The 12,704-nt window shown below is 51.0% G+C and overlaps 1 protein-coding gene across 1 annotated transcript in view; it reads right to left on the bottom strand.

Annotated features, from left to right (window-relative positions):
- Positions 1 to 12,704, bottom strand: part of LOC144891036 (uncharacterized) — a 66,970-nt gene that overhangs the window by 1,955 nt on the left and 52,311 nt on the right. Inside the window, exon 2 of the mRNA XM_078773287.1 lies at positions 1,343 to 1,428. Coding sequence (XP_078629413.1) covers positions 1,343 to 1,405 — 63 coding nt within the window. The 5' untranslated portion in view covers positions 1,406 to 1,428. The remainder of the gene's footprint in view (positions 1 to 1,342; positions 1,429 to 12,704) is intronic.

Below are 12,704 nucleotides of genomic sequence, written 5' to 3' on the forward strand. Positions count from 1 at the left end.
GGCAGAGTCTGTTCGCCACGTTCGGCACACGTGATAGCTCGCTGCTCTCTGATTGGTTGAATCGTTTTTTGGACATAGCTCGGTTACTACTTCTCCGATTAATATGAAACCTTGAAAAGGCACATCCTCAGGTCCCCAGCAATATACCTGGCAAGTTTCAAGTATATCGGACCCGTGGTTGTCGAGAAACAGCGGTCACAGACAAACACACACACACACACACACACACACACAGACACACACACACACAGATTACTGGAATTATAGATAGATAAAAAGAGTAAGGTGCTTGCAAGATTCCCATCCTCATATAACCTCTTCATTATCCTGAAAGGGCTTTCTTGGAGTCGAGGTGACGGTATAGTTAAAATGGAAGACGTTTAGTATGCTAAATAAAAGAGCAAGGAAGAATATTGTCACGTCAGACAGCCTCTGTTAATACGGGCCTTCTGCCCCCGGATCTTTCATCTCGTGAATGGCCGAACGGTTTCTAACTATACTACGGTCACTTTCTTTTACAACTTTTCCGTTCCGCGAGTTCACCCAAATGAACTAAAATTCATGGCACATGCACAGGAGGCAAAGGGTTGAACACGTTTCTTACTTTTTTAAAAGATTTATTGATAACTAGTATCTGATAGGCCAGATCTGGATTCGGACCTGAAGGAAAATCGAATCGGCTTGTTCTTGTCACTAAACCAACTCGTCCACCAAGTTTTGTCATAACTCGTGCATATCTTTTTAAATATCACGTTATATATTACTTTTCACCTCATGTCTCAATATTAAAGAATCACTTAAAAATTTAATAATTCTCGTATCCAAATTAATATTCAGATCTTCACCAACATCGAATCGTCCTTGTCACATACCCAATCTGTCCACCAATTTTCATCCGAATCCGTCCACAACATTTTGAGATATCGTGCTATGTATCGTTTTTAGTCTGAAGTCCTCATGGTGAGAGATCACTTTAAAAATTCTCTGATCTGGATCCGGATACCGATCTTCACCAAATCTAATAATTTCGTCCATGTAACATACGCTACCTCTCCGCCAAATTCCGTCCGAATCCGTCCACAACCTTTGGAGATATCTTGTTCGCAGACAAACAGACAGACAGGGGTGAAAACATAACCTCCGTCCACCTTTGGTGGTGGAGGTAACAACAGAAGACTAACCACACAAATATTACACAGGATACGAAAGAGAAAGAAAGAGAGTGAGAGTGGAGAGAAGCATCGTTCCACACCTCCATGTACAATCAGGGATAATTGAAGATTTTTACAATTATCTTTTTATAATGAGTAAAATTTTCAACACCTACACCTACCTGCCTTACCTTGTCCTTCTTCATTTCACCGTTGGTAGGCCTCTCACAATCTCCCTTGTGTTCATCTCCCATTTTTTCTTTCTTTGGCTCTGAGCCTGTAGAGAGAGAGCGAGACCACCTTTTGAGGCCATTTTTCCCCGCAGAGCAGGGGCTGGCCTTTTTCGGGCACCGTGGTCCCCTTTTTGAAGCAATGTTTTATGGCCGGATGCCCTTCCTGCCGCCAACCCTGTTAGTCGCCTCTTGCAACACACAGTGAATTACCAGTGAACTGGTACTCAATTTGCCGACCTCGGAAGAAAGACCAAACTTGTCTATTAAGTTATCTCTTATTATCTCCGCCGATCGCACCGCACCCCCTGGTTTTGGTTTGCACTGGCAGGAACGATGGTCTGGGTGGCAGAGAGGCTGTTGGTTCCTTGCGGGTTATGCGGTTTTTACCGTGTGAGACATAATCCATAGCTGATGCTCACCATTAAAGCTTGTAGGTGCCTTGATTCACTTAAAGACGAGTTTGGTCCTCATTGGTTAGATTTTTTGCAGTATGCCGTCCTGATGAGGGTCAATTAGCCCTCGTCGGGACGGCATGGTGTTGAAGTCATGGGGACTCACTCCTATGGAGGAGGGGTCCAATTGTATGACCATGCATTCTGGCCCTTCGGAGTCAGGATGCATGTGTTTTGATTGACCATGTGCTTCAGCCTCTGCGTTGAGGTGCATGTGTATGCCAATGGGACAGTCTTGATAGACGGTGTGCCTTGGCCGTGGGGTCAAGGGGCACGTCCAAGGCTGTTTAAATGTTTGATTTTTTACCTTTTTTATTATAAAAAAGGCGCCTTCATCAGAGGCAAATAAGCCCGAAATATGGATTGGCGGCTCTGCTTGATGTTTACCCAATGGGGACCAAAGAATAAATCTCTGTCTGTTGACAGAGTGGCCGGGCTGAGGCCTCCGGGACGGAGGTGACGCTTTGGTCTCGGACTTCGGTCCACAGGAGATTGGGACAGCGCTCTTCACGCTGTTATGTCGTTGATTATTGGCGCTGAGGAAGCGCCTCTAGCGAATGACTTCCAGCCAGTGTAACGCTAATTCCTGTCACAGGAATTCTGAGATCATATAAGTGGGCGTGGCAGTTCCTGATTGGTTCGTGTTGGCGAACCCCTTCTCACTGCCGACGTGACGTAAATTCGCGCACGCGCACTGGCAAGGCTGCCACTCGTAGGGGAAATCCCCTATGGTAGGGGTTTTCAGCCTAATGTAGGGGGTAGGGGATACCTACGGGGAAAATGGCAATATGCAGCAAAATGCAGGGGAAAATGACAATATGTAGGGGAGTTGCCAACTATTTCCAACTGCATTTATTGCCAACTGCATTTGCCGCCATTACGGCGTGGTCAAGCCTCGGAGAAGAAGGGGGAGGAGCTACATTACGGGCGTGGCCCGCACTTCGTCATCAGGAGGTGGAGCCAGGAAGCGCTTGCGCTCAACCAGGACTCGGTGATGTAGCCGGATACCAAAGGAAAATGTTCATTTACGCCAAAAATTTGTTTGTTTGTTTTGTGGAATAAGCAATTTATTAGCTAAAATACCAAAGAAAACTTTACTTTTTCTATGCCAAAAAGTATTTTCCTCCTAGAAATTCCATGCCCGAACCTCAGCGCGATCCAAGAGGATTCACTTGTTATCTCCGCCAATCGCACTGCACCCCCTGGTTTTGGTTTGCACTGGCGGGAACGATGGTCTGGGTGGCAGACAGGCTGTTGGTTCCTTGCGGGTTATGCGGTTTTTACTGTGTGAGACATAATCCGTGGCTGGTGCTCACCATTAAAGCTAGGAGGTGCCTTGATTCATATATACGTGTGTGTATATATATATATATATATATATATATATATATATGTATATATATATATATATATATGTATATATATATATATATATGTATATATATATATGTTGGGCAACAACTCTTGCCGATCGTATACAGAAGTTCACCAACAGTTTTGAGATTTAAGAATGACGAAACTTTATTAAAACAGCACTTATACAGATCTGGAGGAGACAGACATCTACAGCAAGAACCAGCTTCATGCCACGTCTAGCCTTCCTGGAGCACATTGATTCGCAGTCCGTATAAATAGGGACAAGTTTATCAGAAAATCTCCGAGAGAACAAAGGAACTAGCGAGAGTCCCCCACCGTCATCCCTAGCCCCCACCGTCATCCGTCCCTTATCCGGACCAGATGTTTCTCTGGGCTCCGAGGAGACAGAAAATGTAACTCATTAAAGGGAGGGTGCATTCTTGGCTTCGATAAGGCCATAAAATATATGGGTTTGTTCAACTGAGTAATTCAAAACATGTTTATACAGATTCAAGCGTCGCTGTGATTAATACAAAATATATAGTTTTAACGATAGGTTTATGTCTGCAATCTAATCATTCTACCGGCGTTACACATCCGCGCGCATGTGAGCGTTCTCCTGCCCGCGGCTCGAGGCGCCGTCTGAGAATCATCAGAGGGATTTTACGACCGGCCTTATCTAGCCTCGAAAGGGCACACGTATACAATTGTCCAGCACGACTAAAGCGAGCCTTTCCTCATTTTAAACTAAAACGAAGCAAAAACCTTTTATTAACTTTATGAAATAGCATTTTAGACAACATTTAAATCATAACCTCGTAGCCATACGGCGTCCATAGCCGACCATTAAGCAGCAACAATTCTGCGACCTGACATCCCTTCCTCTTGTCTCGTCGAGACAAAGTATCTCAAGAGACAACGTGCCACATCGGGCTTTATTGAAAGACAATCGTGTAATGCGGGTATCTCCCGAGGGCATACCGTGCGCCCATAGCGCCTCGCCCGTGCATTTGGGGAACGTGTCGTGTGGTGCGTGCTTTGAACCTGAGGGCTCAGAACATGAAAGTCCATTAACGTTTCGGATCCACAACGAAGACGTCTGGTCCAGATGAGGTTCTGCCCCGCCAGAGGGCCCACAACCTCCCCTGCGGAACTTGCTCCCCACACCCTTTGCAGACGCAGTCCTTGCAGATCTTCGAAGTTAATCAACGGTCATGCCCATGAGGTCCCTCACGTGCTGCTGTTCTGGGGAATACAAAATGTCGTCAGTATCTTGTGTCTCAATTTCCTGATCAGGGTACAGAGCGTAAAAATCCGATTCACTTGAAGCATTTGAACTTAAAACATTTGGAGAAAAGAGAGGGACTTCCTTTATGTCAAAGTCTCCCATGGGCGCCTGGTCGGCTTGCGGGTCTAGGACATCCGCGTCGGGTCCCTCGACCGCCAGACCCAGTGTCGCAATCAGATCCATAGTTGGGTCGGAAGGGGGCGTGCAGCTGTCAGCTTGTAATACATAAGAGGCGTTAGCCAGTACACGCAAGGGGTTTTCAGCACAAGTATCACAGTCATCACAAACATCCATACAGGCAGCAGCCAGTTCCCACATGGGATCCACACAAGTATCACAGTCGTCACAAAATTCAATACAATTTTCTGGAGCGTTGGTCGCAACTGCCTTGTTGAAGGACCCGTTCAGGTCGACGGCCTCTGTGGTCAGAGCCATAGTCGTTGTCAGCGGCTTCTTCACTTTCCATCCTGTAAAATACTTTCTCATACAGAGGAGGACTAGAGATTTCATTAGTGCCCCCCAAATTACTACCCCGATTATCACAGCCAGTGCGGTCAATAACCACTTCACTATGGTGCCCGTCCATCCCCGGAACCAGTCAGTGAGCCAGCTAAATGTATAAGAATTTTTGCGCGCGATCCGATCGATCGTCAGGGCGTGGCTAGTTTCCCTTAGTCTCACTATTGCGGCTGACACTCCTTCAGATGGATCGGGTATGTAAGTGCAACATTTTCCCTCTATAATTCCGCATACCCCTCCTTTCTCTGCCAAGAGCATGTCCAAAGCCACCCGATTCTGCATCACCATTGTACGCATGTGAATCACCGTATCCAATAGTATGTCATGAGCCGTAGCGGTGTCGTTTGCCACCTTTTCTAGGGCCAAAGCCAATTTATCTATCCGGAAACTATCCATGACTGTGCCCGCTCCTGGGAAGAAGAAACCAAACACCTTTTCCCATAGGCTCCCGTGTAGTTTAGTGGTTCCATCTTCGTTCATGACTGACCTCTTATAACGCCTGTCCAAGGACTTTGGGTCTAGCTCATCCAGTATCTCAACGTCAGGAAGGACTGAACCCAGATAACATGTGCCCCCCCAATTATTTGGTAAATAGGGGTAAGCCTTGTCGCCGCATATAAACATTGTCCCATGGGGTGGGACCAGGTGGGTGGATAAGCACCGGAGTCCCTTTACCACCCCATTAATCCTACTAACCCCCCTAGAGAATGTTATAGCCGTTATGTTGTGGTTGTGTTTATCTTGCAGTACTATTCGTAATGTAATCCCTGAGCTCCCTTGTCCCAGCTTCCCGGGGAGAGTGTAGGCGCATTCTGATTCTCCCATACGCAAGTGGCCGGAACCCTGGAGGCAGACCCTCCCTTTCTGTGGTTTGACCCAGACGGGGGCAGGCCTCTTGGCCACATGGGCAATCATTGACGGGCGATAATTAAATTGTCGATTGCAACTCTTGCCGTTGTCAACCCCTTCTCTTTCCAGCGTGGTGACTAAACATGGGGAATCGATAGGTTGTGAGCAGAGGTCATTGAGGGACAGAGGTAGCACTATCATGTGTATTCCTGTGGTGCCTGCTTGGGGAAAGTGCATGCACGACCAGCAGTGTGTCCTATTTTGAATTGTTGCCACCTCCCTGGCCACTTTCCAATATGTGTTTTCCCCCCTCTTTGGGGCCTTATCCTGAGGGTGTGGCGTGAGTATGTATTCGATGCATGGTGTGTATTTAGTTTCGCCACTGGCCGCTCCTGGGGTCCAGACGCTGCACCAGACCTGCATAGTCATGCCCTTCTCTAGGCGCGTGCGTGTTTGTAGCTTAAAATCAGGGGTTCCCCATTTGTATCCTGGTTGGGCCAAGGTCTCAATGCTAGCTTGCCCGTTTTCCCGGAACTCTCGTTGCTTTTGTAGTACCATGCCAACGCGTCCAGGCCCTGCCGACAGTGCTAGCCAATTTATGTTCACCCAATTTGTGTGCAGGGCTTTCTGTTCGAAACATGGTAGTGATACTCTTTGTCCCCATGTTACGGTGAGGTGTCGGGTTTCGTTTTCGCATCTATTGGAATCGGAGTTTCCCCTAGCTGCTGTCGCTATCAATAGTATTGTACCTATGATTAGGCCCATCCTTACTGTGGTTGCTGTGGTGTAGTGTCTGGTGCTTGTATGGCCAACTTACAGTGCGTGGCGTGGATCCACGAGGTCTTGCCCTCGCAAAAGACTGCCGTTGGTGTAGTCAGCAACACCTGGACTGGTCCCTTCCACCTTGGTTCCAAGGCGTTCTTGCGGGTGAAGTGTTTCACGAGCACGTAATCGCCGGTCTGGAAGTCGTGGATGGCGTGGCTTGTTGGTTCAGGCAACGCCTCTCGTACCCAGGCGTGAATGCTGCGTGCCACATTGGACAATCCTCTGCAAAACTTTAAAAGCATGTCATCCATCACAGGCAAGTCAAGTTTGGACATGTCCATCGGGGCCGAAACAGGCAAACTCATAGGTCGTCCCATTAATATCTCGTGGGGGGAAAGGCCCGTGGTGTGGCCCGGGGTGGAACGAATACTCATTAATGCCAGCGGGAGTGCTTCCGGCCACTTCAAACCTGTGTCTGCACAGATCTTGGCTACCTTAAGTTTCAGCGTCCCATTGGTGCGTTCCACAAGTCCCGCTGATTGTGGGTGATAAGCGCAATGGAAAGATTGTTTCACGCCCAGTGCCTTTAGGATGCCCTTAATCACCTCTCCCGTGAAATGGCCCCCTTTGTCTGACGAAATTTTCTGAGGGATGCCGAATCTGCACATGAAATCCCGCACGAGGCGCTTGGCAACTGTCGGGGCGTCTGACTTAACGCATGGATAGGCCTCGACCCATTTTGTGAACATGTCCACGATTACCAGGACATATCGGAACGACATACTTGGTTCCATGTTAATAAAATCGAACTGGACATGACAGAAGGGCCCGATTGGTCGAGGATGGCCTGCATTATGTGGGTGCCTAGGTGGTGCCCCCCTGTTGTGTTGTTGGCAAATCGCGCATGACCGGCACACCTCTGCTGCGATTCGCGACAGTCCCGGTGCCGCCCAGGTATAGTTTATCTGTTCCATCACCCCCCTCTGGCACACATGGCCATTTTGATGTCCCATACGTGCCAGCCAAGGCAGTAGTTCCTTGGGTGCTATTGGTTTTCCGTGAAGGGTCCACATCGCATTTGGTCCGGGGCGTGTGGCCCCTCGTTTTACCCAGTCATCGTGTTCGGCTGCTGTTGCTGCGTTTTGAAGTTTTATAACGTCCTCATTAGTCGGTGAGGCGGTGATGATGGTGCACCCATTTTTCGAGGAAGGGGTTAGTCCTGAGGTCGGTACGTTGGCAGTTTGCGTGTGTGCCCCTTTTGCTCGCGTTATCATCGGCATGTTCCGTCCTATTTGTTGGTTGGCCGCTTTTCCTGCCGCTGCGTCCGCTCTGGCGTTGCCTCGGGCGACGTCAGAGTCTGTCCTTTGGTGGCCGCGACATTTAATCACCGCGATAGCGCGGGGAAGCAAGATGCTTCGGAGTAGCCCTTCAACCAGTTCGCCGTTCTTTATGACCGAACCCGCAGATGTGAGAAAGCCTCACATCTTCCAAATTGCCCCTTTGTCGTGAACTACCCCGTGTGCGTATGCTGAATCTGTATAAATGTTGACGGCAAGGTCCGCCGCCAAGCTGCATGCTCTAGTCAAGGCGCACAGCTCCGCCTGCTGGGCGGAAAATGTGGGCGGAAGGCGCCCGCTTTCTACAGTCTCATTATCTGAACACACCGCGTATCCGGATAGCAAAGAGCCGTCCCATCCGCGTTTAGCTGACCCATCGACGTAGTACACACGATCGGGGTTGTCGAGGGGAACGTCCTTCAAGTCCGGACGTACCGTGGAGACTTGCTGTACTACATCGACACATACGTGGGGTTCGCCCTCCTCTGGGGTGGGCATCAGTGAGGCCGGGTTGAGTGTAGTGCAACGTTTAACAGTGACGTTGGCGGCCGTAATCAGTGCTGTTTCGTATTGCATCAATCTAGTGGTCGACAAGTGTTGTGTTGTCCGCTGTAGTAACAGTGAAGTGACGCAGTGTGGTACCTGTAGCGTTACCGGGTGCCCCATCACAATGTCCGCAGTCCTTTCCATAGCGTACCTGGCCGCTGCCACGGCTTGCAGGCACACCGGAAACCCTTGCTCAACCGGTTCTAGCTTTTTGCTAAAGTAGGCTACCGGTCGTTCCTTATCTCCATGGGTCTGTGTCAAAACGGACTGAGCAAAACCCCTTATTGCGTGAGTGTAAAGGGTGAATGGTTTCGCATAATCGGGGAGTCCTAAAGTCGGTGCCGTTACCAATGCCCTTTTCAGCCCCTCGAAACAGCGCATCAATTTGTCCGTCCAAACCAAGTAGTTCGGTTCTCCTATTCTGGTGGCTTCGTACAGCGGTTTAGCAAGTAGTGCGTAGTCAATTATCCAAGAGCGGCAGTAACCCGTCATACCTAGGAAGCGCAACATCTGTCGTTGCGTACTTGGTCGTGGCGACTCCATGATGGCGGTCACCCGTCCAGCATGCAGTTCTCGCTTCCCGTGTGAAATGGCATGACCCAAATAGGTTACTACCTTCCGTACAAATTGGAGCTTTCTCCGTCCCACCTTGTGGCCCTTGGCCGCCAAGGCTCTTAGCAGGGCCATGGAGTCCCCTTCACAGGCTTCCTTGGAAGGGGAACAAATCAACAAGTCGTCAATGTATTGCAACAACACCGAACCCCCTTTTAATTCCACGTCTGCCAAATCGCGGTGCAGCGCTCGAGAGAACAGGGTGGGGCTGTCGGAGAACCCTTGGGGTAGCACCGTCCAGGTGAACTGGCGCCCCCTAAAGGTGAAGGCGAACAAGTATTGTGACTCAGGTGCGATAGGTACAGAGAAAAAGGCAGAGCATAGGTCAATGACGGTAAAATGTGTTGCGTCCGGTGGGATAGATGTCATAAGGCCTTCCGCATTTGGTAGCACTGGGTGTATGCCTTGTATGACTTTGTTCACTTCCCTCAAATCCTGCACGAACCTCCATTTATCCTGCATTGGTTTCTTCACGGGCAAAATTGGTGTGTTGCATTGGCTGTTAGTTTCCACGATTATTTTCTGTTTCACCAAAGATTGAATCACTGGCTCTATGCCCGCATCGGCCTCATGCCGCAATTTATATTGTCTCACGTTTGGGAGAGGCATTCCTGGTTGGACCGGTATTACCAGAGGTTTGGCGTCGCGAATTCGCCCGACATCGTTGTCGTGTTGGGACCACAAATCGGCCGGAACCTCCTCCAAAAGGTCATCGGACTCGCCCGGGCCCTGAGGTACCGTTCGTACAACGTGGGTGCCCTTTGGGGGCAGGTCTGTCTCTTCAAATTTCCCTTCTATACTTTGCTCCTCAAGGGTGATCAAATACCCCTCGTCCTTGTCGAGCACTGTCACTGTCCAGTGGTCCACTTCATAAATGGCGCTGCACGGAATTTCTCGCAAGCGCCCCATCATCCATCCTACACTTTCCGCCGGCCACCCTTTGGCGGTGGTGAGGGTAACATGGGCGTACACCCCTGCGGGGTACTGAGACAACGCCCGCTGTTCCGCAGTTAGGGTTACCTCGACGCCTATTCCCTCCCATCCAACCCATATGTTTGACAATAGTAGGTCCGAATTCTTACCTACTGACCCCTTCGTCCTTTCTCGGTACTCGTCGTCATCGCCCCTAGCATCGTAGTAAGCCGTGCAATGGGGAGGGTTGTCCTTTACGTTTGTTGTAATTTGGTGTACGCGCAGCCAATCACGCAGCCCGTCGTTCCGGGAGCACACTGTGTCTAGGACGTGTGCCCAAGTGGCCAAAGCCCCCTTTTCCAGGCTCCACCAGTAGGCGGTGGGGCCGGGCCGAGACAATGCCGTCATTAGCAGATCGCGTTTGGATTCCGCGACGTCTACGAAAACTCCCTGCTCCGTGCATGAAATTTGGCAGCCCAAACGGCAAAGTAAGTCCCGTCCCAACAAGTTAGTCGGGGCGGTGGTAGTCATCAAAAAAGCGTGTCTAGCCTCTAGCGGACCGCACACCACTCTTACCTCTTCTGAAATGGGAAGCGCTTGGGGCAAGCCTGAAACTCCCACTATCTGAACGTCTCTATCAGTGGGGCGCAAAGATGGTAGCTGCCCTTCGTTAATAGTACTGCGAGTAGCGCCCGTATCTACGAGAAAGTCTACCTGTTGCCCATCCACGTCTAGTGTCCAGGTCGGCTCCTCGGTTGGTGTCATAGTCAAGAGGGGGCATTCTACGGGCGGCCCGCCGGCGTCCCGTCAATAGGCTACTTGATTTCTCTGTGGCGGGTATCCCTGACGGGGCCCCCGGCAATCACGTTTCCAATGTCCCATCCGTCCGCAACGGAAGCACGCCCCCTGTGGAGCGGTAGATGCGGGGTACCCGTTGCTATTGCGCTGACCCTGTTGCGTCGGACGCCTCGCAGGCTGTTGGCCCCGCTGTCCCCATTGTGGCGGTCCATTCCCGTTTGCTCCGCTTGGGGCCCAATAACTTGGGGGAGGCCCATCGATTTGGGGAGGGGGTCCCTGTGGATACCCGTTCTGGGGAGGGGGCGTTTGTACTGCCCAGGTCTGTGGAGGGGGTGCTGATTGCATGGCCCAGCTCTGCGGCTGTGGGGGGGGCCCCTGCATGTTCCAGTTTTGGGGAGGGGGCCCTTGTGGGTTCCAATTTTGGGGAGGGGGCCCTTGTGGGTTCCAATTTTGGGGAGGGGGCCCTTGTGGGTTCCAATTTTGGGGAGGGGGCCCTTGTGTCCGCATGTCGACTCGTCCACTGTCGTTATCGTCGATGTCATCGTCGTTTTCGTTATCGCGGCCCCACTCTTCGTTGGGCTCCATTCTGGTGTTCCGATTCTGGGCCCGCCCTTGGCCTCGATTCCCCTTCTTATTTTGGTTAAGTTGGGCCCGTTTTTCCTGGACAAGCATTTGCAACATGTCGTCCTTAACATCGGCCTTTTTATCGTCTCCGTCGCCACATTGTTCGGCCGCTTCAACTAGTTGGTCGGTTGGGGTGTTTCTCCATCCTATCATAGCCGTTTGAATGCGCTTCCTAACTGCCGGTCTCATCCCTTCTACCAAGAAATTGTTCACTACAGCGCGAGGGAGATCTTGTGCCCGCACCTGGCCCAGTCCTCCCCATTTTAACACTGCTCTTTCCACCCTCTCTCTCCAATCGATGGCTGCTTCGCCATGCTTCTGTTTAGGCCGTATATTTTATTCCAATCTGGCCCCGCGGCTGGCATCAGTGCGGTGTATACCCCGGCCAACAATAGGTCGACCAGGGCCTCCCAATTGGCGAGGGTCTGGGCCGCGGTTTGGGCCGGGGGCGGTTCTACATTTGGCCAGCGCGCGTGTACTTTGGCCTGGTCCCACACCCGCGCTGGCAATACAGCCTTCCCCATGTGGCAGACGTCCCGCCAATCTGCACCTGTATTTTGTATCCACAACCGCATAAATTCCGGTATCTGACCGGGCTGTTCAGCCAGCAGGGTTCTCACCCGCTCCTGCATAGACGCCAAATCTGATTCTCTCCAGGGTATCCTGATGTTAATGGGTGCCCCCCTGTTCAGTCCTATGGTTTTTAAGGGACACATCCCAATTGTGGGCTGTGGGTTCTCCGATTCCGTGAGCCCTTCCAATGAGGGGTACAGTTCACCTAGCCCTTCTGGGGCCGCGAACCCGCTGTCCGCCCCACTAACTTCTTGTCCTCTAAAAGGGTTGCCCGGGCTAAGGTGAACCTGAGGGGCGACTGGTCTAGTTTTCTGGGGGTCTAACCCCTGGGGAAACAGGGGCGGGGGTGGGAGAGGTGGCGCCTGTGGCCCGGGGACAGGGCTCAGGGCTTGGGGGGGTAGGGGCATGGTGGCTACCTCCCCTGTCGCGGGGTCTTGGTCCGGACTTTGGACGAGCGGCATTAGCCGCTGATTTGCTTGCTTAACTACCTCCCTGATTGTTTTGTCCTGAACCTTGTCTGCTTGCTTCTTTTGGCCCTGAAGCTTCAGTACTTCCCCTGCCAAGCTGGCCTGTCTAGTGGCCGCCAGTCGCTTCATTCCTTCCTTTTCCCACCACCCATACACTTTCCAGTAGTCGGGTGGGAAGTGTTTCCTTTCCCTTTCTAGCTTATCCAAAGCTCCGTATAACAC

The sequence above is a fragment of the Myxine glutinosa genome, chromosome 2 (assembly GCF_964187855.1).
Source record: "Myxine glutinosa chromosome 2, kmMyxGlut1.1, whole genome shotgun sequence".
Taxonomy (NCBI): Eukaryota; Metazoa; Chordata; class Myxini; order Myxiniformes; family Myxinidae; genus Myxine; species Myxine glutinosa.